Source organism: Danio aesculapii, chromosome 12 (assembly GCF_903798145.1).
Source record: "Danio aesculapii chromosome 12, fDanAes4.1, whole genome shotgun sequence".
Classification (NCBI taxonomy): Eukaryota; Metazoa; Chordata; class Actinopteri; order Cypriniformes; family Danionidae; genus Danio; species Danio aesculapii.
The window spans coordinates 47,928,642-47,956,373 of record NC_079446.1 but is presented as its reverse complement, the minus strand read 5'-3'; the positions used below and the strand labels follow the sequence as shown (position 1 = coordinate 47,956,373).

The 27,732-nt window shown below is 38.0% G+C and overlaps 1 protein-coding gene across 1 annotated transcript; it reads left to right on the top strand.

Moving 5' to 3' along the window:
- Window positions 1-27,732, top strand: LOC130238130 (uncharacterized). Its single transcript, XM_056469035.1, has 25 exons — window positions 1-46; window positions 132-158; window positions 2,898-3,299; window positions 3,801-4,190; window positions 4,289-4,360; window positions 6,941-7,330; window positions 7,488-7,877; window positions 7,965-8,051; window positions 10,785-11,165; window positions 11,247-11,321; window positions 13,802-14,203; window positions 16,148-16,537; window positions 16,631-16,702; window positions 19,686-20,072; window positions 20,180-20,572; window positions 20,668-20,751; window positions 21,686-22,066; window positions 22,148-22,234; window positions 25,198-25,323; window positions 25,400-25,584; window positions 26,050-26,207; window positions 26,341-26,586; window positions 26,751-26,913; window positions 27,128-27,230; window positions 27,598-27,732. Exons 1-25 carry the CDS (start codon window positions 1-3, stop codon window positions 27,702-27,704), a joined length of 5,544 nt encoding a protein of 1,847 aa, XP_056325010.1. The 3' UTR covers window positions 27,705-27,732.

Sequence of the window (27,732 nt, the reverse complement as noted above, 5' to 3'; positions counted from 1 at the left end):
ATGAAGTTTTTCATTTCACTGTGTGTGTCGCTGCTCCTGATTCATGGTGAGACTTTTATAAAACGAGACCTTTTCAATCTGAATTGACTTTAAAATACTTAAAAATAATTATGATATTGTTTATTTAACAGGTGAAATAACCAGTGGACAAACAACAGGTACAATTACTTTACTACTTTCTAATTTTGACTTCTCCCTATTCCTATCCTATTCTTTGGATAAAAAATAGAAATTAAAGAAATAAAGGAATTATATACTTAAACACTGGCAAATATCAGGTTGATAGACATTAGGGCTGCACAGTTAGTTAAAGTCTGAGTTAAAGTTACCTCTCTTTCAGAAACAGGCTTGACTTACCCTGCTTTCTCCAGTTTAACAAACCTGCCATTTTGAAACGGAAAACCCAGAGTTTCTCTCATTTCAGGCTTAACATACTCTGAGTTTTCACTCAACCTTTTTTCAGAAACAGGCCCCTGATCAAAATTAAACAGAGTTATAGTAACTCTTAAACGGATAATTCACCCAAATTGAAAATTCTGCCATTTACTCGTCTTCCACTTGTTCTTAACCTGTTTGAGTTTCTTTCAACACAAATAAAATCATATATATATATATCTTGTAAAAAAACAAGATAACACTGAAGAATGTTGGAAACCAGTATGACTTTTTATTTATGTACTTTTTATTTATGTACTGATGACTATTTCCAACCTTCAGTTTTTTAAATTTCACTCGACTGTTTCCAACATTTTGCTTTTAACAAGAAAATGAAACGGGAAAAAATAACAGGGAAATCAAAAACTCATAATCGATTGGAATCACTTGAGAGTGAGCAATCAGCCTGATCTCATGAGGAAACATAACTACTTCAAATGTTGTCATTTTAGTGGCTAATTTGTACAAAGTCATATAAAAAGTATGAGGTTCCATCAAAAATGTACGATTTTTAAAAGATGTTACCAAACCCTGACCCTAAACCCAACCATCACTGGGGGATGAGCGAAGAGTACTAAAATGTATGAATGAGATTGCAGAAAATTCATACGTAATAGCCACTGAATCAAAACTCTACAAATTGCTGTGAGATACTGTTGGAGTAATCAGGTAAGTTCTTCAAATTCTACTTGAAGCAAAAGACAGGACGATGAAGTGCATTTCATTTTTAGCTGAACTGTTCTATTTGATAGTATAACTGAACAGTATAAAGATGTGAGCTCTCTGTGCTTCTGTTAAAGGAGAGATACTGTCCTTTTATTTATGAATGTCGGCATCAACAGCAGCAATATAAGTGGTGATATGAAATATTGCTGCAATATGAACTAAAGAATAGCATGTATAGCACAAACACCATGCTTTGATGCAGTTAAAAAATGAAGTGACTGGTAATTACTTCTAGTATTTGAATTTTTAACAAGTTAAACAACAAAGGTTTCATGTTTTTGAAACAAGACAGATTTCTGGTAAAATGTAAGACTTTAATAGAATAGGGTTGAAGTGGAGTAAAAGTTAAGCAAAAACATTTTAAAAAGTCAATCTGAAGGCTGACTGCAACCTGAAGAATGGATATATACAATATATATATATATATATATATATATATATATATATATATATATATATATATATATATATATATATATATATATATACAGTTTAAGTCAGAAATATTAGCTTTTCTATTTTAAATATTTCCCAAATGATGTTTAACAGAGCAAGGAAATGTTCACAGTATGTCTGATAATATTTTTTATTCAGGAGAAAGTCTTATTTGTTTTATTTTGGCTAGAATAAAAGCAGTTTTTAATTTTTTAAAAACCATGTCAGCATCAAAACTATTTGCCCCGTTAAACTATATTTTTTCCGATAGTCTACAGAACAAACCATCATTATACAATAACTCGCCTAATCAGCTTCCAGAAATGATCAGATGTGCTCCAACATTAGGCACATTCAAATCAAGACTGAAAACACATCTGTTTAGCTGTGCCTTTACTGAATGAGCACTGTGCTACGCCCCACAGATCACACTATTGTATTTTTCTCTTCTTTTTCATTCTTTTACAACACATTTTATCTGTTTTTATGCTTATTTATTTTATTTTTTAAACAATTTTTATTATTTGTTTTTATTTTTCTTATACTTGTTTCTTTTATTCCTGTTTGTAAAAGCACTTTGAATTTCCACTGTGTATGAAATGTGCTATATAAATAAACTTGCCTTGCCTTGCCTAATTACCCTAACCTGCCTAGTTAACCTAATTAACCTAGTTAAGCCTTTAAATGACACTTTAAGCTAGAAGTGTCTTGAAAAATATCTAGTCAAATATTATTTACTGTCATCATGGCAAAGATAAAATAAGGTTATTAGAAATGGGTTATTAAAACTATTGTGTTTAGAAATGTGTTGAAGAAATCTTCACTCTATTAAACAGAAATTGGGGAAAAATAAACAGGGGGCCTAATAATTCAGGAGGGCTATTAATTCTGACTTCAACTGTATATATATATACTTCAACTGTATGTATATATATATATATATATATATATATATATATATATATATATATATATATATATATCAAAGGTTTAGTTCGTTTGCAGCTTTGATGATATTAGTGTCCGCAGAGAGGCTTCTCAAGGGTTATTTAAGCAACCAGAGGGTTTCTAAAATACTTTTTAAATACTCTTTATTTTCTATTTTAAAAAAAAGCTATTTTAAACTAGAAACCATTGACTTCCATCATATTCATTTTTTTCTAATATGGATGGATTTTTTAGAAACAACTGCTACTATAATAAATATGCAAGACAGTACATCACACACTATCATACACAGTGGTGTTTGTTTAGGTTAACACTGTATAACACTATCTTTATTGTCTTGATTCTCTCAGTAGGCCTATATACTACTTCCAGCTTTGACCCATGTTATGAATATAACACTCTGGATAATTTTTGGCGAACTATAAGACCAATGTACTTCAATGACCGTGATGACACACTACTTGAATGGAGCGGCTGGTATCGGCTGTATCTGAGTGGACAAAATGCCCAGATGTCTGAGTGGTGCGTGACTGATATGAGCTGTGGTGGTTACACCGGACTGTATCTCAACGGTTCTCATCCAACACTTGAGGATGGAGTGGTGACCCGTGACGTTTTGGGAAGTCATATTTGGTATAACGAGTGTGGAAAATACAGATCCACATCCATCCAAGTCAAAGCCTGTCCAGGAGATTATTACGTCTATGAACTCGTCAAGCCAGATTTGTCGATACCCAGACCTTCATACTGTGCAGGTGCAATGTGATAATTTTTAGATTTTAGATTTAGATTTTGTTTAATTGCTTAAAGAAATTAAAGGTTTAACCAGTTGTGTGCAATTCATTAATAATTCAGCAGATCACCCCATACACCTATTTATAATTTACCTAATGCTCAGATTATTTACTAAGCTTCTTAAAATCGCAGCTCTTACACTTTTTTAACAGTAAATATGCATACTGTATTTGATCATATTGAATTTTTATCACACAAGGCATTTAGATTTGAAATCCATGCTTTACCCTAAAATGCTTGACCATTTGGGGTGCAGTTAATTTAGTTTATCCAGAGATGCTAGCTCTTATTTCGCTGGGCTGTGAAGTGCATATACAATCTCCCGCTTGCCATCAATGATTCAAAATGAATTACTCAAAATCATAAAAGTTACTCATTATTGTGTTTTTGGTTCGAACATTCTAAACTTCCATGTGTGTGTACAGTATTTAATCATTACTTTTCCAAACTCTCCATGACAGTTGCTTTCCCAAGCATCAGCAGTGACCCCTGCTACAACTATGAGTCTCTGGATCGGCCCTGGAGAGCCAACAATGAAACTGTAGAATACATTTGTGATGAATCTTTCTCCTGGAGGGGCTGGTACAGGCTTTTCTACAATGGAATGAACATCCAGATGCCAGAGACCTGTTCTAGTTCATACAGCTGTAATGCATACATAGGTCTATGGCTTAAAGGTCATCATCCACAGATAGAGGATGGAGTGGTGACCAGAGAGGTCTGTGGTCATTATAACTGGGGTGGCTGCTGTGATTACAAGACAAAACCCATCAGAGTGAAGGCATGTCCAGGAAATTATTATGTCTATGAACTTGTAAATCCACAAATCTGGTGTTCAGGATACTGCACAGGTACTGTTCTTTCTTCCACAAGTCTTTAAAAGATTTAAATGATTGCAGTAACGGCTATGCAGTAATGTGTGTTTTTGTTCGTTTTGCTTTTTAATAAGACGTCAGCAACATTTCACAGGTGGTTTCCACTGCAAGTCCAGATATACTAACTGGATCCACTATCACCTTCAGTAAGTAGTGTGAATTCTCTCTCTCTCTCTCTATATATATATATATATATATTTATATATATATAATGCAAACGGCTGAAGAGTGAAAAGTACACAGGTTTGCAAACCTCACCTAAAGTTACTAATAATGGCGCAGATGACAGTGATCATGACATGAGGTAAATGTTGATCCGCCAGCCGAGATCAATCGAGTGTTTTTGGAGAAGGTGCCCTAATCTCGATGCGTTGCATTCACTGTGTGTTCATCGCAAATGTCCGCTAATTGTAAAATCTAATACTGTACACATCATCACCAAAGAAGCTCGCCTTTACTAAGTTTACACTGAAACTGCAGCTCATAACAAAGAGCGGTATTGCGCCGGTGGTCATCGCGAGAATTCTGCTCTGCCTGCTCATATATTAGTGCGGCTCACTTGCCAGCTTTCCACAAACACAGAAAAATGAAAATCAGCGCGAAAGGGGACTGAGAATTTGCAATGACACAAAAATTAAAAGTTTTAAAGAGTGATAGAAGTGAGACTTTACTTTCTTTTGTCCGTTCTTTCTTGAGATGTATATATTTTTTATTTAGTTACTGATGACTGCTTTGCAGCTTTCAGCATTGAATTGAATGATTTAGGATAGTCTTTCGTTTGTTTTGTATAGCAGAAATATTAATTATTAAATTGACATGCATATATAAAAACAATAGAGCAAAATATGTATTTCTTACTGCAATGCTTAATTTTTGTTTGATGCAAACCATAGATTTATTTTTCATAAAGTAACAGACTTTTTATAGCAGATAACTCGAATTCAAGCATATTCAAGGATGAAAATGAGTAATGTAATTCATTGTTAGTATTATTGTCATTTTCATCATCATTAATATTTAATAATTATTAGACATATATTTTGGAATTATTGCACACAAATATCAATGTCATCTCAGCATTAGTTAGATAGTTGTTTCTGTTTATGTTAGTCCTAATTGATGCTGTTTTACATTTAGACATTTACATTTTGTCATTTAGCAGACGCTTTTATCCAAAGCGACTTACAAATGAGGATAAGGAAGCAATTTACACAACTATAAGAGCAGCAGTGAACAAGTGCTATAGACAAGTTTCAGGTGTGTAAAGTCTAAGAAGCAAAGCATTAGTAAAAATTTTTTTTTTTTTTTTTTGAGAGAGAGAGAGAGAGAGGGCACAGCTAGAGGTATAGCCAGAGAGGCAGTTGCAGATTAGGAAGGAAAGTGGAGACTAAACAGTTGCGTTTTTAGTCGTTTCTTGAAGACAGCAAGTGACTCTGCTGTTCTGATGTAGTTAGGGAGTTCATTCCACCAACTGGGCAGATTGAATGTGAGAGTTCGGGAAAGTGATTTCTTCCGTCTTTGGGATGGAACCACGAGGCGACGTTCATTCACAGAATGCAAGTTTCTGGAGGGCACATATATCTGCAGAAGTGAGAGCAGATATGAAGGAGCCAAGCTAGAGGTCACTTTGTAAGCAAACATCAGAGCTTTGAATTTGATGCGGGCAGCAACTGGCAGCCAGTGCAAACGGGTGAGTAGCGGAGTGACATGTGCTCTTTTGGGTTCATCAAAGACCACTCGTGCTGCAGCGTTCTGAAGCAGCTGAAGAGGTTTGATAGAGTTAGCTGGAAGCCCGGCTAGCAGAGAGTTGCAATAGTCCAGTTTGGAGAGAACAAGAGCTTGAACAATGAGTTGAGCTGTATGTTCAGATAGGAAGGGTCGGACCTTTCTGATGTTGTAGAGTGCGAATCTGCAAGATCGAGCAGTTCTAGAAATGTGGTCAGAGAAGTTCAGTTGGTCATCAATCGTTACTCCAAGGCTTTTTACCATTTTGGATGCAGTGATGGTTGCTCCGTCCATCTGGATTGAAAAGTTATGGTGAATAGTCGGGTTGGCAGACACTTCAAGCATTTCCGTTTTCGTGAGGTTAAGCTGGAGATGATGATCTTTCATCCAGTGTGAAATGTCTGACAGGCAGGCTGAAATGCGAGCTGGAACCGAGGGATCGTCAGGGTGAAAAGAGAGGTATAGTTGGGTGTCATCAGCATAGCAGTGGTAGGAAAAACCATGTTTCTGGATGACTGTTCCTAAAGATGTCGTGTAGATAGAGAAGAGAAGTGGCCCAAGAACAGAGCCCTGAGGTACCCCAGTGTTTAGATGCTGTAGGTTGGACACTTCTCCCCTCCACGACACCCTGAATGATCTGTCCGAGAGGTAGGAACTGAACCATTGAATAACAGTGCCTGTTAAAATACAATATATCCCTTAAAATACAATTTGCAGTGGTGCTCATTCATTTTTGGTGGGTGCTCCCAAATTTTTTTCTGGTGCTCTTAAATATTTGAAGTTGGAGTTGGGAGCACCGGTGCTACCAAGTAAAAAAGTTAATTTCGAGCCCTGTGTGTATATATATATATATATATATATATATACACACACACACACACACGCGCGCGCACACACAATAAGATGAATATGGATGTTTATAACGGGTGGAGTCACAGGTGGGATGATCTATGGCTTCTTTGCAAGGTCCTAGATTTGATCTTATCATTTCTCACTAACAGATTATGACCCTTGCAGTTACTACAACACGATTGACAACTACTGGAGAAACACACATACTTCCTGGTCTGTGTATAATGATGTAAATGGATTTGATAACAATCATGAATGGGGTGGCTGGTACAGACTCTTTATGAACGGATTGAGTGCTCAGATGCCGGACTGGTGTGCCACTTATATGACATGTGGAGGATTTACTGGTCTGTGGCTTCATGGATCTCATCCTCGACTAGAAGATGGAGTTGTTACTCGTGAAGTTTACGGCTCCCGTGATGCTCAGTGCAGTCGCTACAGATCCAACCCAATCCAAGTCAAAGCTTGTGCTGGAGATTATTATGTCTACAAGTTTACCAGACCGCCTCTTTCAATCCCAGGTCCAAGCTATTGTGCAGGTATATTCTTATTTACATAAATTCTTATTTGTCAGTTTATTGTATGAACATTCATTTGACACCTACCAAACAGACCTTTTAAACATTATCCATTATCTTATATTTGGAAATCTATTCTTCAGTATTTTCTGCTTGATTTTTTTTTCTTGTATAATAGTGTCTTTTACCACGCCAAGTGTCGACCCCTGCTACAACTATAAGAGTCTGGATGAACCTTGGAGATCCACTGATTACTCTTACTATTATAACCCTAAATGTGATTGGAATGAGGCATGGGATGGCTGGTACAGGCTGTTCTACAACAATCAGAGTGCTCAGATGCCAGAATCATGTGTAAATGCAGGCATGTGTGGCACTTATTACCCAATTGTGCTCAATGGATCCCACCCTCAGCTGGAAGATGGAGTGGTCCTCCGTCAGGTTTGTGCTTCTGGATGGAGCAGCTGCTGTGCTTACACAGCTGAGCCTATAAGAGTCAAAGCCTGTCCTGGAGATTACTATGTGTATGAGCTTGTGAAGCCAATGTTTTGTGGAGCTTACTGTGTTGGTGAGCATTTCTTCATGTGCACTTCAGTCTTGTACTTTTTCTGGATTTGTTTGAAAATATCTTATTATGACATAAAAATGTTCTTAGTACCAAAAGTTACAAACCAGTCCAGCACAGAAGTGACAACAACCCAGCCAATCACATCCATAGACTTCATTACTCCACCAACCACTGGTAAATATTTCTTTCTTTCTTGTTTGCATTCTTCACAGACCTATTACATTATGTTGATCAATGCACAGAAATTAGTAGTTTCTTTGGAAACAAATTAGGTTTTAGTAACATAGATTACCCAAATCAAACACAGCTAACCCAACTAATCAAGGTGTTCAAGACTAGAATCTATTAAGCTGCAGTCACACTGGACTTTTCTCCCCATTGACTTCCATTTATACGCACGCGAATGTGTGAGACCAAAAACGCAAGGTCATGCGTCAAGTTTCGCAGTTTGCTGGGTTGTAAAGTTCAAGCTTGGTGAACTCTGACCTTCAAAATCGCATCACATGACTGCGTGAGACCAATCAAGGTTCAAAACATGACCTCTCTATACAGAAATGGAAAACATGGAACAATTTCTCGCTTTTTTTAATGTCTAATTATCTTGTTTAATCCCGCCTCTATTCGCAGCACCGCATGACAGAATTTCACAAGCTCAAACTCAAGTGTGACTGCAGCTTTAAGCAAGTTTGCATTGGAGCTGGTTGGAGCAAAACTCTGGAGAGGTGTGGTTTGAGTCCAAGGGGTGCTTCTCAATTCTTATTTGTGCATCCTTGTTTTCCCTCTCCTCGTGTCTTAGCTCCGCCCCCTCAGCATTCGAGGGAAGGACGCAAAAAAATGATGAAAGTGTAGTAGAGGTGACAGACGCTAGAGGCCATGGTCTTTAGCCTCCTGTTAGATTCACTGACTCCCATACGGAAGGTCGCCGGTACGATCCCAGCTCAAAGTGGGTTGGGTGGTGTAGGACCGGCAGGGTGCATTGGTGCCATGACCCGGATGGAAGTGAGGTTTAGGGGGTAAGTGTAGCAGAGGCCAGCTAGGGAAGTGCTGTGCAGGTAAACCTCACTCCTCTGATCTCTGAAGGTGCTCTAGTGACAGACGCTAGAGGCCATGGTCTTTAGCCTCCTGTTAGATCAACTGACTCCCATACGGAAGGTCGCCGGTTCGATCCCAGCTCAAAGTGGGTTGGGTGGTGTAGGACCGGCAGGGTTGCATTGGTGCCATGACCCGGATGGGAGTGAGGTTTAGGGGGGTAAGTGTAGCAGAGGCCAGCTAGTAAGTGCTGTGCAGGTAAACCTCACTCCTCTGACCTCTGAAGGTGCTCTAGTGACAGACGCTAGAGACCATGGTCTTTAGCCTCCTGTTAGATCAACTGACTCCCATACGGAAGGTCGCCGGTTCGATCCCAGCTCAAAGTGGGTTGGGTGGTGTAGGACCGGCAGGGTTGCATTGGTGCCATGACCCGGATGGGAGTGAGGTTTAGGGGGGTAAGTGTAGCAGAGGCCAGCTAGTGAAGTGCTGTGCAGGTAAACCTCACTCCTCTGACCTCTGAAGGTGCTCTAGTGACAGATGCTAGAGGCCATGGTCTTTAGCCTCAGTGTTAGAGCAACCGACTCCAATGCGGAAGGTCTCCAGTTCGATCCCAGCTCAGAGTGGGGTGGGTAGTGTAGGACCAGTGGGGTTACACAAGGACAGAGAAGTTAAATCAAGCTAAATGGTATATCCTTGATTCCTTTAGCATCATTTCAAAGCCTCAACATTTAATGAATACTGTTCACTGATTTTGCTTGCACATCCGGATTCTTGAATATTACAGATAATAATCATTTACATAGTAATAGTTTTAATCTCCATAAAACACCACATTTGTCTGTATTTTTTATTTTACTTACGATTATGAATTATGCCGTTATTAACAGCTTTGTGCTTAAAATTATATTAAATATAAAATGAGAGGAACTGTAAAAATAAAGCACATGAACAATAACTTTATACCTAATTTTCACATTAATGAGTATTGGATTTATTTAACTGTAGTTAGTTATTTTTGGTGCAGAAGTGACTGGGGAGGATGAAATTTACACGCGTCACTCATGCCTCTTCAGAAAGCCTCTTTTCTCCTTGATAAATTATCAATTAGGGGAACGAGATGTCCTAAAAGATGGCTGAGCTTGATCCGTTTCCGTGTTGGCGGACGAACGAGAGACGAGGAAACGAGGAAGGATATTGAGAAGCACCCCCTTGCTACACTGTTCATGTAGCATTGTTATAAACTAGTGATCATTATAGCCAATCCCATTCACATTCTATTAAGCACATAGACTCAAGTGCCAGTCACCAGGAGTCCAAATGCAAAGGAGAAATGCTGCTACAGTCACATTTTTATAAATTTCAATAAACACTTGTAGAAGATGGTAGCTCTGACAACATTACCGGTGTCACAACCCATTGTTAACACCTACTGCTTGATAAGAAACCCCAGTCTCATGATTAATAGACACCTATGCATCATCGCTACCGGGGACACGATATAGATATTTAACCCAGAAGTTTAAATTTGGGGAAAATCCCCCAATATTATATATATGTATATATATATATATATATATATATATATATATATATATATATATATATATATATATATATATATATATATATATATATATATATAAAATTATTATACATATGCAATCTTAACAGATGTTCCACAAACAAATCTGTTAAAATCTCAGGCAATTATGTCCAGGTTTGCTAACCCTTTAATGACATTACTCCATCAACACTATAGTGTAATTGTAGTTTGCTGTTCTAATCAGTGAGCATGAAATATAATGCTGCCTGTTTAGTGCTCTGTCATGGGATGACAAATGCCAAAACTACTATAACTAATGAATACGCTCCCAACAGCTCCCCCTGTTGACCCCTGCTACAACTACTTCATCCTGGATGATCCATGGAGATCCACCAGCAATCAATATTCCTCTCAGTTAATGTGTGACAGTGCGGTGAGCTGGAGCGGCTGGTACCGTCTCTTCATTAATGGTCAGAGTGTTCAGATGCCAGACACATGTGTTGATGAGTATAGCTGCGGCACTAATGCTCCACTGTGGTTGAGCGGAGGACATCCAACACTTGAGGATGGAGTGGTCTCTCGTAATGTCTGCGGACACTGGAGCAACAACTGCTGCTATTTCCAGTCCAATCCCATTCAAGTCAAAGCCTGTCCTGGAGGTTTTTATGTCTATGAGTTTGTGAGGCCGACCACCTGCAATTTAGCATACTGTGCAGGTACTGGACACACATTTAACTCTGCCTTCTGTTTATGTTAGAGATGATGGCTTCCTGTGTGACATTTATTTGTGTTTCTAGATGTGAGGTTTAACACTAGCTACACAACTGACATACCAGAGACGACCACAACAGAAACCACAACTACAACAACTGGTAATGTAATGTGCTGTATCACAATCAGGATTATTGAGTGTCAGAATTTGTTTGTGTACTTAGTAGTGATATATTTTGTAATGCAAAATAAATGTTAGCAATTATGCAAAACATAGTGAGCACAGACTACAAGTTTGTAGTCTGATAGTTTTTCAGATAGAATGTAAAGAATTACTTATGTTATTATAATATTAACAATTTGTCCTTTTAGGTGACAGAAATCCTAAGTATATTTGATAAATGTTGAATGATGATTCAAACTGTATTTCATTGGTAAAAGTGTAATATATATAGATACGGACTCAGGTTTTTAAATACTTTAAAGGGGTGGTCTACAATGATATCATATTTTAAACTTTAGTTGATGTGTTATGTAGTGAACATAAACAGCATCTCTGAAGGTAAGACGCTCAAAGTTCAATGCAAAGGGAGACATTGGTTTTTTCAGAGTTAGCTTAGCAAAGCCTACAATAAACAAATTTTGGGGACTACAAAAAATACTTCTGGGCCTAGTGAGATCACAAACGTACTTTTACTGCGCACACACACTGCGCAGCTAAGGGGCGTGGCCAGAGGTGCTGTAATGTTACAGCAGAGATAGAGCTAAAATTCCGTCTAAAGGCTGCTATTTCCACAGAGCTTCGTCTGTTTCTGTATTTGGGCTTCTAAAGGACACGACACAAAGATAGAAGTGCTTAAAGTTCAATATTAATTATGTTCCAGAGAATTATAAAACACATATCAAGCATGATGTGACAAAACACAGCTCCCAGAATCTCTCGTAGTTCAGTGCTGGATTCGATTAAAATCTCCTCAAAGAAGGAGCAGCTCCAACAAGCAAAAGCTGTAACTGTGAGTTTTTATTTGTTAAAATTGATCATGACATGTACAGTGTCTAGCGTTAACGGTATGTTGTAGCAAAGATGTAACAACGTGAAATGCTGTTTGGCTGTTTAGCTACAAATTCATATTTATCCGTCATACTGCTGTAAACACACACACACACTTCACCAGCGTGTGCGTGTCTCTCTATAGGCAGCTTTTCCTGCGTTTTACATCTCAGATAATGAACTCGCAAAAGATATGTGAACGATTCATATTACTTACACAGGCATATTCTGAATATATGTGAAAGACGTTGTGTAATGAGTTAAAAAAATACACAGGAGAGCTCACATAACTCATGTAGCAGCAGAAAAATAAATCAAGGCATCCCACATCTTGTGCTTTATTGTTCTGTCAATGTTCTATCATGCATTTCTCGTGTTACACGCGTCTACGGACAGTTCACACACACACACACACACACACACGCACACACACACACACACACACACACACACACACACACACACACACACACACACACACACACACACACACACACACACACACACACACGCACACACACACACACACACACACACACACACACACACACAAACACACACACACACAAAAAATCTCTCTTAAAGGAGCCGCACCCCATTTTCACTTGTTACAGACACTTGTCAGATGTTATTTTAGAGAGCGGGCAGGAGATTGACCGACTGTTTACACAAAACGCGCGTGCTTGTACGGGCGTGACGTGGAGCCGATTCTCAAATCGCAGCACATTATGACACATGACCAATCAGAGTCACTTGAGGGCGGGCCTTTCAGAGGAACTAGGAAAATGCCAGTCATTTTCATTTTAGCTGAGTAGCTGTGTATAATCAAAGTGAGATGTATAAAAAAAAATAACCTGATTTCCTTCAAGTGAAATTACATTCTGGAGCAGCCCTTAAATAAAAATGTCCTGATGTCAAAATCAGACAAAAATGATTTACAAACTAAGGGGTCCATTGCTATAATGCAGTTGCACACCGGATGCGAATTGCAACGCAGCGACAGGCATTTTTGAATTGTAACCATAGGTTTCTATCAGGGTACGCACACCAGCATAATACATGTGAATGTGCGCGTGCGTGTGTTTTGTTCCAACTGTCATGTGCACGGTGCATCCGCTGTGCGACCCCCTTAAACATGGAGTCTGATTTAGCTCTGTTGATCAGTGACTGCAGGATAAAGAACATTACGCTGGATGCCAACATTACCCACACTAAGGCCAAAAATCTTTATGAAGCTTTTGTTGACAGCGATGAATGCTTGTGCCTGACAGCAGGTTTTGATCTTTGGTTTCATTCTATAATACTGGACTTATTTTCTAAGAAGGTTTGAACTTTGAGAGTGTTTAAACAAGAGAGAAAAGTGTGAAAATGTTAATACCTGTCTGAGAAAAGTGTATAAAGTGTGTAGTGATGGGCTTTACAGCCTGAAAACATCTATAATAACTGTTAAAAAATAAAGCAGACTACTTCACAGATTTCGCCTATCGCAGGTTAAGTTTAAATTGTAACTCTGTGATTAACAGGGGACCACAGTAATGCAGTATCATCCTAGATTCATAGATTATTTTATTTTTGTCTCTATTCTCTCAGAAAGTACAACTTCCAGCTTTGATCCATGCTATGATTATAACATTACTGATGACTACTGGAGAGATATACAGCTAAATGAGTACCTTATTGACAACGATGACACTCTTATTGAATGGAGCGGCTGGTATCGGCTATATCTGAATGGACAAAGTGCCCAGATGTCTGAATGGTGCGTGACTTATATGGGATGTGGTGGTTACACTGGACTGTATCTCAATGGTTCTCATCCAACACTTGAGGATGGAGTGGTGACCTGTGACGTTTTGGGAACTCAAGCATGGTCTAACCAGTGTGGAAAATACAGATCCACGTCCATCCAAATCAAAGCCTGTCCAGGAGATTATTACGTCTATGAACTCCGCAAACCAGATGTGTCGATCCCCAGACCTACATACTGTGCAGGTGAAGCTGTAATTCACTTATCTTTCAGGCCGAACTTAACCTATATTTCAAAGGATTGCTTAATGATTTTAGCATTGATTCGTTAGTTAGTGATAGTGGTGTGTGCAGTCCATTAACCATAAGTCTTTCATGCTCCCATATCACTCATAATAACATCACCTTCCTTGAATTAATGACCTAAATTTCAACTGTATGTCCTGTTTTTTGCAAGCACTCATTGGATTTCAAGGTTTCATGAGATTGGAATGACATGAGGATGAGTAATTAATAACAAAAAGACATGGATACAATTCTACTCACATTAAAAAAAATTTCATTCATAGAACATTTTCATAATTCACCTGATCTCCCCCAGAAGATGAAATACCAAAATATGTTTGCTTAATATTAGTTGTATGTGTGCACTTTACATTGCTAAAGATCCTAAACTGTAAATTGCACACTATATAATGTTATATAACATTTTGTGCGCTAATAATCGGGATGCTGTAATGATTGTTGCATACACAGAGATAAGATCCCAAAAGCAGTTTTTTTGAACAAAGGAATGGTCATCAATGCAATGGTCAATGGTCAACACGAGTAAATAGGAACAACAGGGGTAATCCAAAGCGTAATCCAACAGAGCAGGCAAAGGTCAGGGCAAACAAACAATAAACCAGAAGACAGTCCAAAATCAATACGGAAACCAGGAACAAGAATAGGCTTTGGTAATGCACACACTACACCAGGGGTCACCAAACTTGTTCCTGGAGGGCCGGTGCCCTACAGATTTTAGCGCCAACTCTAATCAAACACACCTGAACAAGCTAATCAAGGTCTTACTAGGTATACTTGAAACATCCAGGCAGGTGTGTTAAGGCAAGTTGGAGCTAAACTCTGCAGGGACACCGGCCCTCCAGGACCGAGATTGGTGACCCCTGCACTACACATAAGGTGCGTCCCAAATCGCTTACTTATGCACTATTTTACGTCATTTTGTAGTATAACTAGAGTAAGTAGTGCGTTCACACTGACATAACAACTCTAAAAATAATAAGGGCACTTTTATTATCTGGATGATGCACTCATTCAACTGGTAAAATGAAGTGTGTAATGATGGATGCTTCACACACTCAACAGTCGCAGCTTTGCTCACGTAGTGGAAAGGGCGGAGCTATCGGGCGCGTATGTTGGATTATTTTATTTATTTTTGGATTGTGAAAGCAAAATTATCTTATGAGAGTGATTATAGCACCTACCGATGGTGACACGGTTATACTCAGGGCAGGTATTTGATAGTTTGGTCATTTATTTCACTAATTTGGCAACCATCAAACATCAGGGAAACGGTTTGAATTTCGGCTTATTAAAAAAACCCATTAGTGTTCCATTTGGGATGATACTACATACAGTAGTGAATAGTGCATAAGTGCATAGTGTATAGTGTGCCATTTGGAATGCAGCTATTGACAAGACTGAGCAAAGATTGTGTGTGGACCTGGTGCTTATAGTGTGAGTAATCATTGTACTGCTGCTCTATTTGTACTACAAAATATAGGTGAAACTTCGTGGAGCTTTGTATGATTTCATATGAACCACTGAGATCATATATGTCATATATCATTATGTTTTAGGTTATTGTCGAAACTGTAAAGATATCAGGACTGGCACTGTATTTGAAGGGTCAGAGAGTGCTTAGATTTAATCTACATGTCTTAATTTGTGTTCCAAAGATGCAAGGTTTCATGGGATCAGAATGACACGAGGATGATTAATTAATAACACAATTTTCATTTTTGTGTCCAATTACTTTTTACCATCATTGCACATGAATGTGTAATTATCTAAATAAAACATTACTGTATCATGTAATACATTCTCTTCACTGAGAATGTATCACATAATACAGTATTTTCTTCAGTGTAAGTACAGTATGTTAACAGTACTTTTACACCATCACAGTTGCTTTCCCAAGCATCAGCAGTGACCCCTGCTACAACTATAAGTCTCTGGATCGCCCCTGGAGAGCCAACAATGAAACTGAATATTTCATTTGTGATGCTTCTTTCTCCTGGAGTGGCTGGTACAGGCTTTTCTACTATGGAATGAACATCCGGATGTCAGAGACCTGCATTACTGGACCCAACTGTAACACAGGTATAAATCTGGTACTCGATGGTCCTCACCCTCAGATAGAGGATGGAGTGGTGACCAGAGAGGTCTGTGGTAGTCATTACTGGAGCAGCTGCTGTGAGTACAAGACAAGCCCAATCAGAGTGAAAGCGTGTCCAGGAAATTATTATGTCTATGAACTTGTGAATCCACAAATGGGGTGTTCAGGATACTGCACAGGTATCCCAACCTATCATTTTTTAAAAGAGGCATAAATACTTTTTAAATGATTTTTAAATAAATATTTTTCATTTGTTTATTTATTTTTTTTAGATGTCAGCACTATTTCACAGGTTGTATTGACTGTAAGTCCACAAATAATCACTGGATCCAGCATCATATCGAGTAAGTTTTAAACATATCTGAAACATGTTTAACAGAAATAAATGACAAAATAAGCACACCTTTAAAGGGGAAATGAAGCACTCAGTCAAGTTTACCTTATTTTGTACATTGGATTCCACTTTAATAAAAATATATTAAACAAACTTGATTATTGTAATTATTTAGCAGAAAGCGGCATGTTTTAATATAGATTTTAAACCTAGGGCGCCTCCATCTTGGAATGTCACTGTGTCTGACGTCATGGGGTTGGTTGAGTTTTGTCTGCTGAACGGAAACAATGGAAGTAAAGGAGACTGTAAAGCCTAATTTAACCCAATGCGTGAAGATGTGGACACAGAGCTGCTGCAAATACAACAAATACAAGCATTTAAGTGTCTTGAGTAGTGTATTTTTCTTTTGTTCTTTCGTTAGATGCGCTTTGGTCCACTCCCTCACGCTGCCCCAGCGCTGCCCCAGCGCTGCCTGACATTTACATTCAGACTAATGCAACAATTAAAGTCATACATGACTTCACACTTTACTAAGTCACATCTGTCCACAACTTCGTACATTGGGTTAAATTAGGCGGTCCAGTCTCTGTGTTCAAAATAAAAGAACAATAGAATAAATATCTATACTTTTGTATTAGACACACATCTGATGCTTGTATTTGCAGCAGCTCTGTGTCCACAACTTCACGCATTGGGTTAAATTAGGCTTTACAGTCTCCATTACATCCACTGTATCGGTTCAGCGGATGAAACTCAACCAACCTCGTGACGTCAGACACAGTGACATTCCAAGATGGCGGTGCCCTAGGTCTAAAATCAATAGTAAAACACGCCATTTTCTGCTAAATGGTTACATTAATCAAGTTTGTTTAATATATTTTCATTAAAGTGGAATCCAATGTACAAAATAAGGTAAACTTGACTTAGTGCTTCATTTCCTCTTTATTGCATGGACTTTTAGTAATGCATATTAATTAATAAACAAACTGAAAATTATGAAAAGAAGTGTACTTCAAGTTCATTTAACATTTAAGGAATGTTGGAATGTTTTAAATATATATATATATATATATATATATATATATATATATATATATATATATATATATATATATATATATATATATATATATATATATATATATATATCACATATTAACATCCATGAACTAGTAGTATAATTGTAAGTATGCTACTTGATTACCCCTTGAGACTAAATTGACAATCTTTTGGTATATAAAAGATAGACTTTTAAGAGTACTATAAGTGTAAAAGTAGTAAACAGCTATATCATGACATTTTTCGTTTGTACTGCAAGTGAACTGATGAGTATATTAGTAGTATTTATTTTTTAAACTTTATTTTTATTTCTTATTAAGGAAGAAAATGGAAAATAAAAATACAAATACAAATAAAAAAAACTCTACCATATTGGAACTGAAATGAACAGTTGACTGGTCATATATTTTCTTACAGGTCAAATTATCAAATACATTTAAAGATCAGTTTACACTGTATAAAGGTATTAGAACAATTACTTTCTCCCAATATTGCAGGTACATGTGTTTGTCTAATTGTAGTTTTAAAGAAAAAGTCATCCTCTCCATATGTTGAACATTAGAGACAATATCCAACCATTCAGATTGTGTAGGGGGGTCGAGTTGTAGCCACTTTCATGTTACAGTTTTCTTGCTGGTTGCTAGAAGTATTTTTAATAAATACTTGTCTTGGGCTGTCTCGTCCCTGTATGAACAGAGTAGGAGTCTGGTTCGCATTGTCAGCAATAAGTCAGACTTGTTTACAGTGCATGTTGGGCACCGGGAGGGCTGCCCTTTGTCACAATTCTGTTCATAATTTTTATGGACGGAATTTCAAGGCGCAGCCTTGGGCTGGAGGGGGTCCGGTTCGGGGACTACAGGATTTTATCTTTGTTATTCGCAGTAGATGTTGTTCTGTTGGTCATTACACAGGTGACACATTACTTGACGTAAGCACATTAAATCAAATAAACACAGAGGAGCACATAGAAAAGAAAACACTTGAGACAGGGGGGACAAAGAGTGCATAAAACGTAGGCCTGACATTATGAATAAATACATTTTAACATTTAGGCCTTAGTAAAGCATTTACATTACTACGGGCATTTAAAATACCCATGAAATCAAAATGAACTTTATATGTGTATATATATATATATATAAACAGAGAAAGTCTTATTTGTTTTATTTTGGCTAGAATGAAAGCAGCTATTAATTTAAAAAAGAAAAAACATTTTAAGGTCATAGTTATTCACCCCTTTAAGCTATATATTTTTTTCGATTGTCAACTGAACAAACCATCATTATACAATAACTTGCCTAATTACCCTAACCTGCCTAGTTAACCTAATTAACCTAGTTAAGCCTTTAAATGTCACTTTAAGCTGTATAGAAGTGTCTTGAAGAATATATAGTCTAATATTATTTACTGTCATCATGACAAAGATGAAAGAAATCAGTTATTAGAAATGAGTTATTAAAACTATTATGATTAGAAATGTTTTGAAAAAAAATCTGCTCTCCGTAAAACAGAAATTGGGGGAAAAATAAACAGCGGGGCGAATAATTCAGGGGGGCTAATAATTATGACTTCAACTGTATATACATGGGCGTTGATAGGCCAGTTTCAAAATTCTACTTAGCCCCCCTAAAAAAAACTCTCACCCCTATGACTTGGCTCCCTACTTTTCATCTCTAACTCACATAATATACCATAATACTATAAAAAATACTATAATACTAAATAAAAAAAAATCAAGTTTATTTAAGTGCAATATTAATTATATTTCTGAAAACTACTTTTCAGAGAAGTACTTGTAAAGTAGACTCAATGCATAATTTACTTTTTTTGTAAAAAAAATAAAAATACTTATACACTTGAATAAATTAGTGGTTCAGATTGTGAAGCTCCTCACTGAAATATAACTTGTTGGTTTTGATGTCTTATTAACACAGATTATGACCCATGCAGTAACTACAACATACTAGACAACTACTGGAGAAACACACACAATACCTGGACTATGTACATAGATAAACACGATGACACTCTTGTAGAATGGGATGGCTGGTACAGACTCTTCATTAATGAATCGAGTGCTCAGATGCCGGACTGGTGTGCCACTTATATGTCATGTGGAGGATTTACTTCTCTGTGGCTTCATGGATCTCATCCTCGACTAGAAGATGGAGTTGTTACTCGTGAAGTTTACGGCTCTGTTCATGATCAGTGCAGTCGCTACAGATCCAACCCAATCCAAGTCAAAGCTTGTGCTGGAGATTATTATGTCTACAAGTTTACCAGACCAACAGTTTCAATCCCAGCTCCTGTATATTGTGCAGGTATTACCTTATCATTAACATTAACATTATTTTATCCATAAATAATCTGTAGAATAATATATATTTAATCATACATTTTTTTATTATTATTTTTGTTTTTATGACAGCATCGTTCCTCACCCCAAGTGTCGATCCCTGTTTCAACTATACCAGTCTGGATGAACCTTGGAGATCCACTGATAATTCTTATTATAAAACCGGACACATTAGATGTGATTATACTGAGTGGAATGGCTGGTACAGGCTGTTTTACAACAATCAGAGTGCTCAGATGCCAGAATCATGCGTAAATGAAGGCATGTGTAACACTTATTACCCACTGTGGCTCAACGGATCTCACCCAGAGCTTGAAGATGGAGTGGTCCTCCGTCATGTTTGTGCTCCTGGATGGAACGGCTGCTGTGGTTACACATCCTACCCTATAAGAGTCAAAGCCTGTCCTGGAGATTATTATGTGTATGAGTTTGTACAGCCAAGAGTGTGTGCAGTTTACTGTCTAGGTAAGTATATACTTATATCTAATTTAGCCAGATATATTTATAGAAACATAATTAAAAAAATTTAATAAAATGTTCTTAATACCAAATATATGCAGTAAATCAGTCCATCACATCAGTGTCCAGAACAACAGCATCCATCCCACTCACTGAATCCATTACTTCACCAATCACAACTACTGGTAAAGTATGGCCTTGCTTCCTTTTCACAAATATTAGACAAATAAAACACAACAAATTGCTGTTAGGTGTAGCTTTAGGGTTGTGGTATGTGTAAATAAAACATGATAGGTTGAACTATGTGTCATGTAAACTCCAGGAAGTGTGTACAGCTCTCGTGGAGCTGGCTCTGACCTCTACTTACACGTTACATAAACTGCAATAGTTCTCTGTTCTAGTCCGCCATAGTTCACTTGGAATTAATTCCTACCACATTGAAAATTAGGTTGCACACACACACACAAATATATATATATATATATATATATATATATACATACAGGGCAGCATAGTGGCGCATTGGGTAGCACAGTCACCTCACAGCAAAAAGGTCGCTGGCTCTAGTCCTAGCTGTGTCAGTTGGCATCTCTTCGTGGAGTCGGCATGTTCTCCCAGTGTTGGCATGGGTTTCCTCCGGGTGCTCCGGTTTCCCCCACAGTCCTTACACATGTGCTATAGGTGAATTGATGAACTAATTTGTCCATAGTGTATGTGTGTGAATGAGTGTGTATGGATGTTTCCCAGTGATTGGTTGCAGCTGTAAGCGCATCCGCTGCGTAAAACATATGCTGGATAAGTTACCAGTTCATTCCGCTGTGCCAACCCCAGAATAAAAAAGGGACTAAGCTGGAAAAAAATTAATGAATGAATATATTTCTTGAGAGAGAGAGAGAGAGAGAGAGAGAGAGAGAGAGAGAGAGAGAGAGAGAGATAGATAACTCTGATTAATCATCTAAGTACTGAACTTTAACATGTTAACATTTCAGATTTTAACATTTTTGCACACCCCAGAAAATAGCATGCATAGCATGTATTTATGTGCATAGACAATGGGGTAAGAGTTAAAATTGATAGCATTTCTGTAATAATATAAATTATAAATGTTCATCTCAACAGCTCCCCCTGTTGACCCCTGCTACAACTACTTCATCCTGGATGACCCATGGAGAGCCACCAGCAATCAATATTCCTCTCAGTTAATGTGTGACAGTGCGGTGAGCTGGAGCGGCTGGTACCGTCTCTTCATTAATGGTCAGAGTGTTCAGATGCCAGACACATGTGTTGATGAGTATAGCTGCGGCACTCATGCTCCACTGTGGCTGAGCGGAGGACATCCAACACTTGAGGATGGAGTGGTCACTCGAGATGTCTGCGCTCACTGGAGCAACAACTGCTGCTATATCCAGTCCAATCCCATTCAAGTCAAAGCCTGTCCTGGAGGTTTTTATGTCTATGAGTTTGTGAAGCCGACCACCTGCAATTTAGCATACTGTGCAGGTACTGGACACACATTTAACTCTGCCTTCTGTTTATGTTAGAGATGATGGCTTTCTGTGTGACATTTATTTGTGTTTCTAGATGTGAGGTTTAACACTAGCTACACAACTGACATACCAGAGACGACCACAACAGAAACCACAACTGAAACCAGAACAATAATATCTGGTAATGTAATGTGCTGTAACACTGTGCTGTGATTGTTGCTCAGAAAAACAGACCACATGCATATGAGTATCCAGTGATGTAAAGTAACAAATTACAAATACTCAAATTACTGTAATTGAGTATTTTTTTTTTTCTCAGGAACAGGTATTTGCTAAGTAGTTTTAAAAATGTGTACTCAACTTCCCCTTGAGTACATTTATAGTGCTGTATCGGTACTTTTACTCCACTCTTTTCCTTCTACCTGCAGTCACTACTTTATTTATTCTCGTTTATGGTGATTGGCTAAAGTAGAAAAATCTGTCCTTCGATTCCTGTCCAATCAAATCGAACATAGAAAGTAAATTGCACTATACTGAACAATCTCAAGACATGGGTGCTTTATAAATGCAGCAAACCTTTTGAAAGCATTAAAAATGTCCTTTACATGCGTTGATCCAGAGACTGTTTATACAGTGCAACCAGAAAGTATTCATTCACCTTTTCCACCTTTTTAATGTTCAGCCTTATTCCAAAATGAATTAAATTAATTGATTTCCTCAACATTCTACACACAATCCCCCATAATGACAATGTAAAAAGAGTTTTTGACTTTGTTGCAAATTTATTACAAATAAAAAAGCTGTAAAATCACATGAACATCAGTATTCACAGCTCTAAATTGAGCTCAGGTACATTCTGTTTCCACTGATCATTCTTGAGATGTTTCAGCAGCTTCATTCGAGTTCACCTGTGGTCAATTAAGTTGATTGGACATGATTTTAAAAGGCTCACACCTGTCAATATAAGCTCGCAGGGTTGATAGTGCATGTCAAAGCTCAAACCAAGCATGAAGACAAAGGAATTGTCTGTAGACTTCCGAGACAGGATTGTCTCGAGGCACAAGGCTGGGGAAGGTTACAGAAACATTTCCGCTGCTCTGAAAGGCCCACTGAGCACAGTGGCCTCCATCATCCATAAGTTGAAGATGTTTGAACCACTAGGACTCTTTCTAGAGCTGGCAGGCCGTCTAAGCTGAGCGATCAGGGGAGAAGGGCCTTAGTCAGGGAGGTGATCAATAACCTGGTGGTCACTCTGTCTGAGCTCCAGCGTTCTTCTGTGGAGAGGGGAGAACCTTACAGAAGGATTGCAGCAATTCACCAGCAATCCACGAATCAGGCCTCTATGGTAGAGTGGCCAGACCGAAGCCACTCCCTGTCTGGAATTTGCCAAAAGGCATCTGAAGGACTCTCAGACCATAAGAAACTAAATTCTCTGGTCTGATGAGACTCAAATTGAACTCTTTGGAGTGAACGCCAGGCGTTACATTTAGAGAAAACCAGGCAACGCTCATCACCAGGCTAATACCATCCCTACAGTGAAGCATGGTGGTGGCAGCATCATGCTGTGGGGATGTTTTTCAGCAGCAGGAACTGGAAGACTAGTCAGGATAGAGGGAAAGATGAATGCAGCGATGTACAGAGACATCCTGAATGTTGTGCCAAGCTTGTGGCATCATATTCAAAAAGACTTGAGGCTGTAATTGCTGCCAAAGGTGCATCAACAAAGTATTGAGCAAAGGCTGTGAATACTTCTGTACTGTACATGTGATTTAGCAGCTTTTTATTTGTAATAAATTTGCAACAGTTTCAAAAACTCTTTTTTCACATTTTCATTATGGGGTATTGTGTGCAGAATGTTGAGGAAATCAATGAATTTAATCCATTTTGGAATAAGGCTGTAACATAAAAAAAGTGGAAAAAGTGAAGCGCTATGAATACTTTCCGAATGCACTGTAGACTGCATGTCAATGATAAGAAAATGAAGGATATTGACTGAATGATGACTGAAATCGCCAAACAGTCTTAAACAATCACTAAATGGAACAAAAAAGAATGGAAGGAAGGGCAGAACAAGGAATGGAAGTAAGGGTCGAATGAAGGAAGGAAGGACCAAATGAATGAAGGAAGGATTCAAGGAAGGACTGAACAAACAAAGGAAGGAAGGAATGAAGGAAGGAATAAATGGATGAACAAAGGACCCTAAGGAAGGAAGGAACAAAAGAATGAATGAATGAATGAATGAATGAATGATAGAATGAATGACAGAATGAATGATAGAACGAATGAGTGAGTAAGTGAGTGAGTGAGTGAAGGAATGAAAGGAATAATGAAGAAAGGAACTAACGAATGAAGGAAAAAACAAACAAACGAATGAATACAGTACATAATGAACAAACAATGGAAGGAAGAAAGCAAGGAAGGAATGAATATAGGAAGATTAACTCAATGCATTAAGACTGCTACGTTTACACATCTCTTCACAAACTGCATGTAAACGCAGCAACTTTTCACAGTGTAATACTACTCACTACTCTTGAGTACTTTTGAAAGGTCTACTTTTTACTCATACATTGAGTGATATTTACAACAGAAACTTTTACTCACAGTACAGTTTTGGGCAAATAATGGTACTTTTACTTAAGTATGATTTTTCAGTACTCTCTCCACCACTGTGTATCAGAATCTGTTGCTTAAATTTTACAGGCATTGTGTTTATATTTGTGGGCTTAATAGACTTTTTACATATTGCAAAATAAATGTTATGATTATGCTAAATATTGGGAGCCAAGTTTGTGTTAAATTTTAGGTAAACATTGCACTACCAAGATATTTTTGTAAATAATGTCATATGAAAGGAGTTTAGTAAGCTTTTACAAGCAGTAAAAGTCAAGTAGAAAACCAAAAAACAACAACTTTTGAATTTTCTTTGTATAGTGAATCAGAAAAAGTAAGGATTTAAACACATGCACAGTTAATATGGAGTTATATGATATAATCATCTTTTTGAAAATAGGGGATTTCTTTATATTTTACAGTGTTGTGAAACTGTTTTTTGATAACTGATGAATGGCTTGTAGCTTAAACTAATTAAGCTTTTGTTAAACTACCCTTCTTATAATGAATATTACCAACTTGTACTTCTAGATGTCAGAAAGCCCTGTTCTGAACTCAACTGCTCCAAAGAGGAAAGGTGTGGGATGAAAAATGGTGTTTATGGCTGTTTATGTAACAAAGGCCACCAAAAACAGCGAGCACCTCAAGACTCCTTTGGTTAGTGTGTGATTCTACAATAAAATGTGAAATAAAAGGTGTTTTTGTGTCATTAATGATCATGTGTTTCTCTCAGATTTCAATGAGACCTGTGAGAGCAGCTCTGGCTCCATGTCTGTGTCTCGCTGTCAGCTTTTTGAAGCTGGTTTTTCAGCTGAGCACTTACACCTCAATGACCCCAGCTGCAGAGGAACCGTCCAGAACGGCAGAGTGGAGTTTAACTTCGACAACGATCAACACATCTGTGGCACAAATCTTGTGGTACGATCAACTACCTGTGTGTTAAATCTGATTTCATACTACTGGGCTATTGAATGCTTGAGTCTGATTCGCTGAAGATCATTTTAAATGTACGTTTACACCAGATACGGATTAAGCGTCAAGTGTGAGTGATTTACATGTTAAGTCAATGCAAAGACACAATTAGACATCCTGGGTCGCTGTTCATGCGAATGAGGTGGCGAAAATGACGTAAAAAAGTTTATTAAAAATAGCCAAATATTAGGAATGGCCCAAACAGACTTGCTATAAACTTCTGAAAGTCGTTCATTCAGTGATGAAGAATGGAGAACAACATGCCACCAAATACACTGACACTTTTGCCCGCATTCTCCACCAATATTATATAACACACTATAATTTCACTTGACAACTGGTGTTGTTCTTTGAAATAAAATATTAAACTCAAGCTAAATAACAAATAAAATGTCTATGTGTTGTCCGCAGGCCAACGGCAGCCACTTCATCTACAGTAACTATATTGTGGGGACGCCGGGAACAGAAGGTCTCATCAGCAGAGTGAGAATCCTGAAGCTTTCTTTCAGCTGTGTTTATCCTCAAACACAAACACTTTCCATGAACATGGAGATCAACCCACTGCAGAGGTGCCACAATACACTCATTCTGGTTTCAGTTGGACTGTTTTATTATTTGTAATTGGTGTAGTTTGTCAAATTAGACAATTTTACACGCGTTAGTTGTTCATTATATATATATATATTTTTTTTTTTTTAACAGCAATGTGCACAAGGTCCTCCCCAGTGGTGAAGGGGTCTATCAGGTCCGGATGGTCCCGTTTGTAGATGAAGACTTTACTCAGCCCTTCACTGGTAGAGTGGATGCAGAGCTGGACCAGGAGATGCATGTGGAGGTTGATGTTGAGGGGGTCGACAGCCGCCAGTTTGCCCTGGTGATGGACACGTGTTGGGCTACACCTGTGAATGACCCTGATTACAGTCTTCGCTGGGATCTCATCACTGAAGGGTAAAGACTTTTGAATAAATAATAATCCATGTAACTCTTTTCAGTGTTTTTGACATTCAACATTCCAGTCGTTGTGAAATGATTGACCAGAAATTTTCACTTCTGAGTTGAATGCGTTTGATTAAATAATTAGGTTTGTTGATTGTGGTTGTTGATCTTGTCAGGTGTCCCAATCCTGAGGACGACACAGTGAAGCTGCTGCAGAACGGCGTCTCCACAAGCAGCCGTTTCTCCTTCAGGATGTTCATCTTCACTGCAAACTCCACTAAGCTTTACCTGCACTGTGCTGTTCACCTTTGCCTTCTGTCCAGTGAACAATGCTCAACGGTGAGTTTAAAAAGTCTTCAGAATCTCCCACTGATGTTTCAACACTAAACACACACAGGGAGATATTATGGTGTTGAGGTTTAATGATGAAGGCTGTTAAACATGTTTGTTCTGCCCTCTGCTGGGGATTTTGTGCACTCCTGTTGGTTTTGTGTTTGTTCAGTGATGTTTATCAGGGATTTGCACAGCTGGATTTGACTCTTTTCTCTTCTAGAGCTGTAACTCTGGACATCATCGGAGAGAGCGCAGGGCTTTGGATCTCCATGACAGTGCTTCACTATCTATGGGTCCTCTAGTGTGGTCTGGAGGAAACACAGGTCAGCATTTCATATGTCTGAGTGCAGTATTGGGGAAGCGGTTCTGAAACTGGAGCTCCATAACTAATAAGTAGCTTAAAGTAACTAAACTACTGTTAATCCACCCTTCTAAAAAGTTACTATCTAAAAGTAGCTAGTTACATTAAAGCTAGTTCTTCCCACAATGACATATAAAACAAATAAGGTAATCAATCAGTGTTAATAATAATGCAATACCATTCTGATGTCAAAGCTTATTAATCACACAGTTTTCAATCTTCTCAAACAGACAAAATGCAAATCTACAACAGATGCAACAAATTCATGTTTGATTCAGCTGTTAATAATCTTTTATTTCATTAGACTGAATGATATTCTCTGTTCACAGATGTTCAGTTTCTCCCAGACCAAGTGAAGGTTTCTGAGGCTTCTTGTCTGTGTGCTTCTCTGGTGCTGTTGTTCATTCCTCTGATGAGTTTCTTCACCCTTTCCTAGTTCATTGCCACATAAAGTGCAACATTTA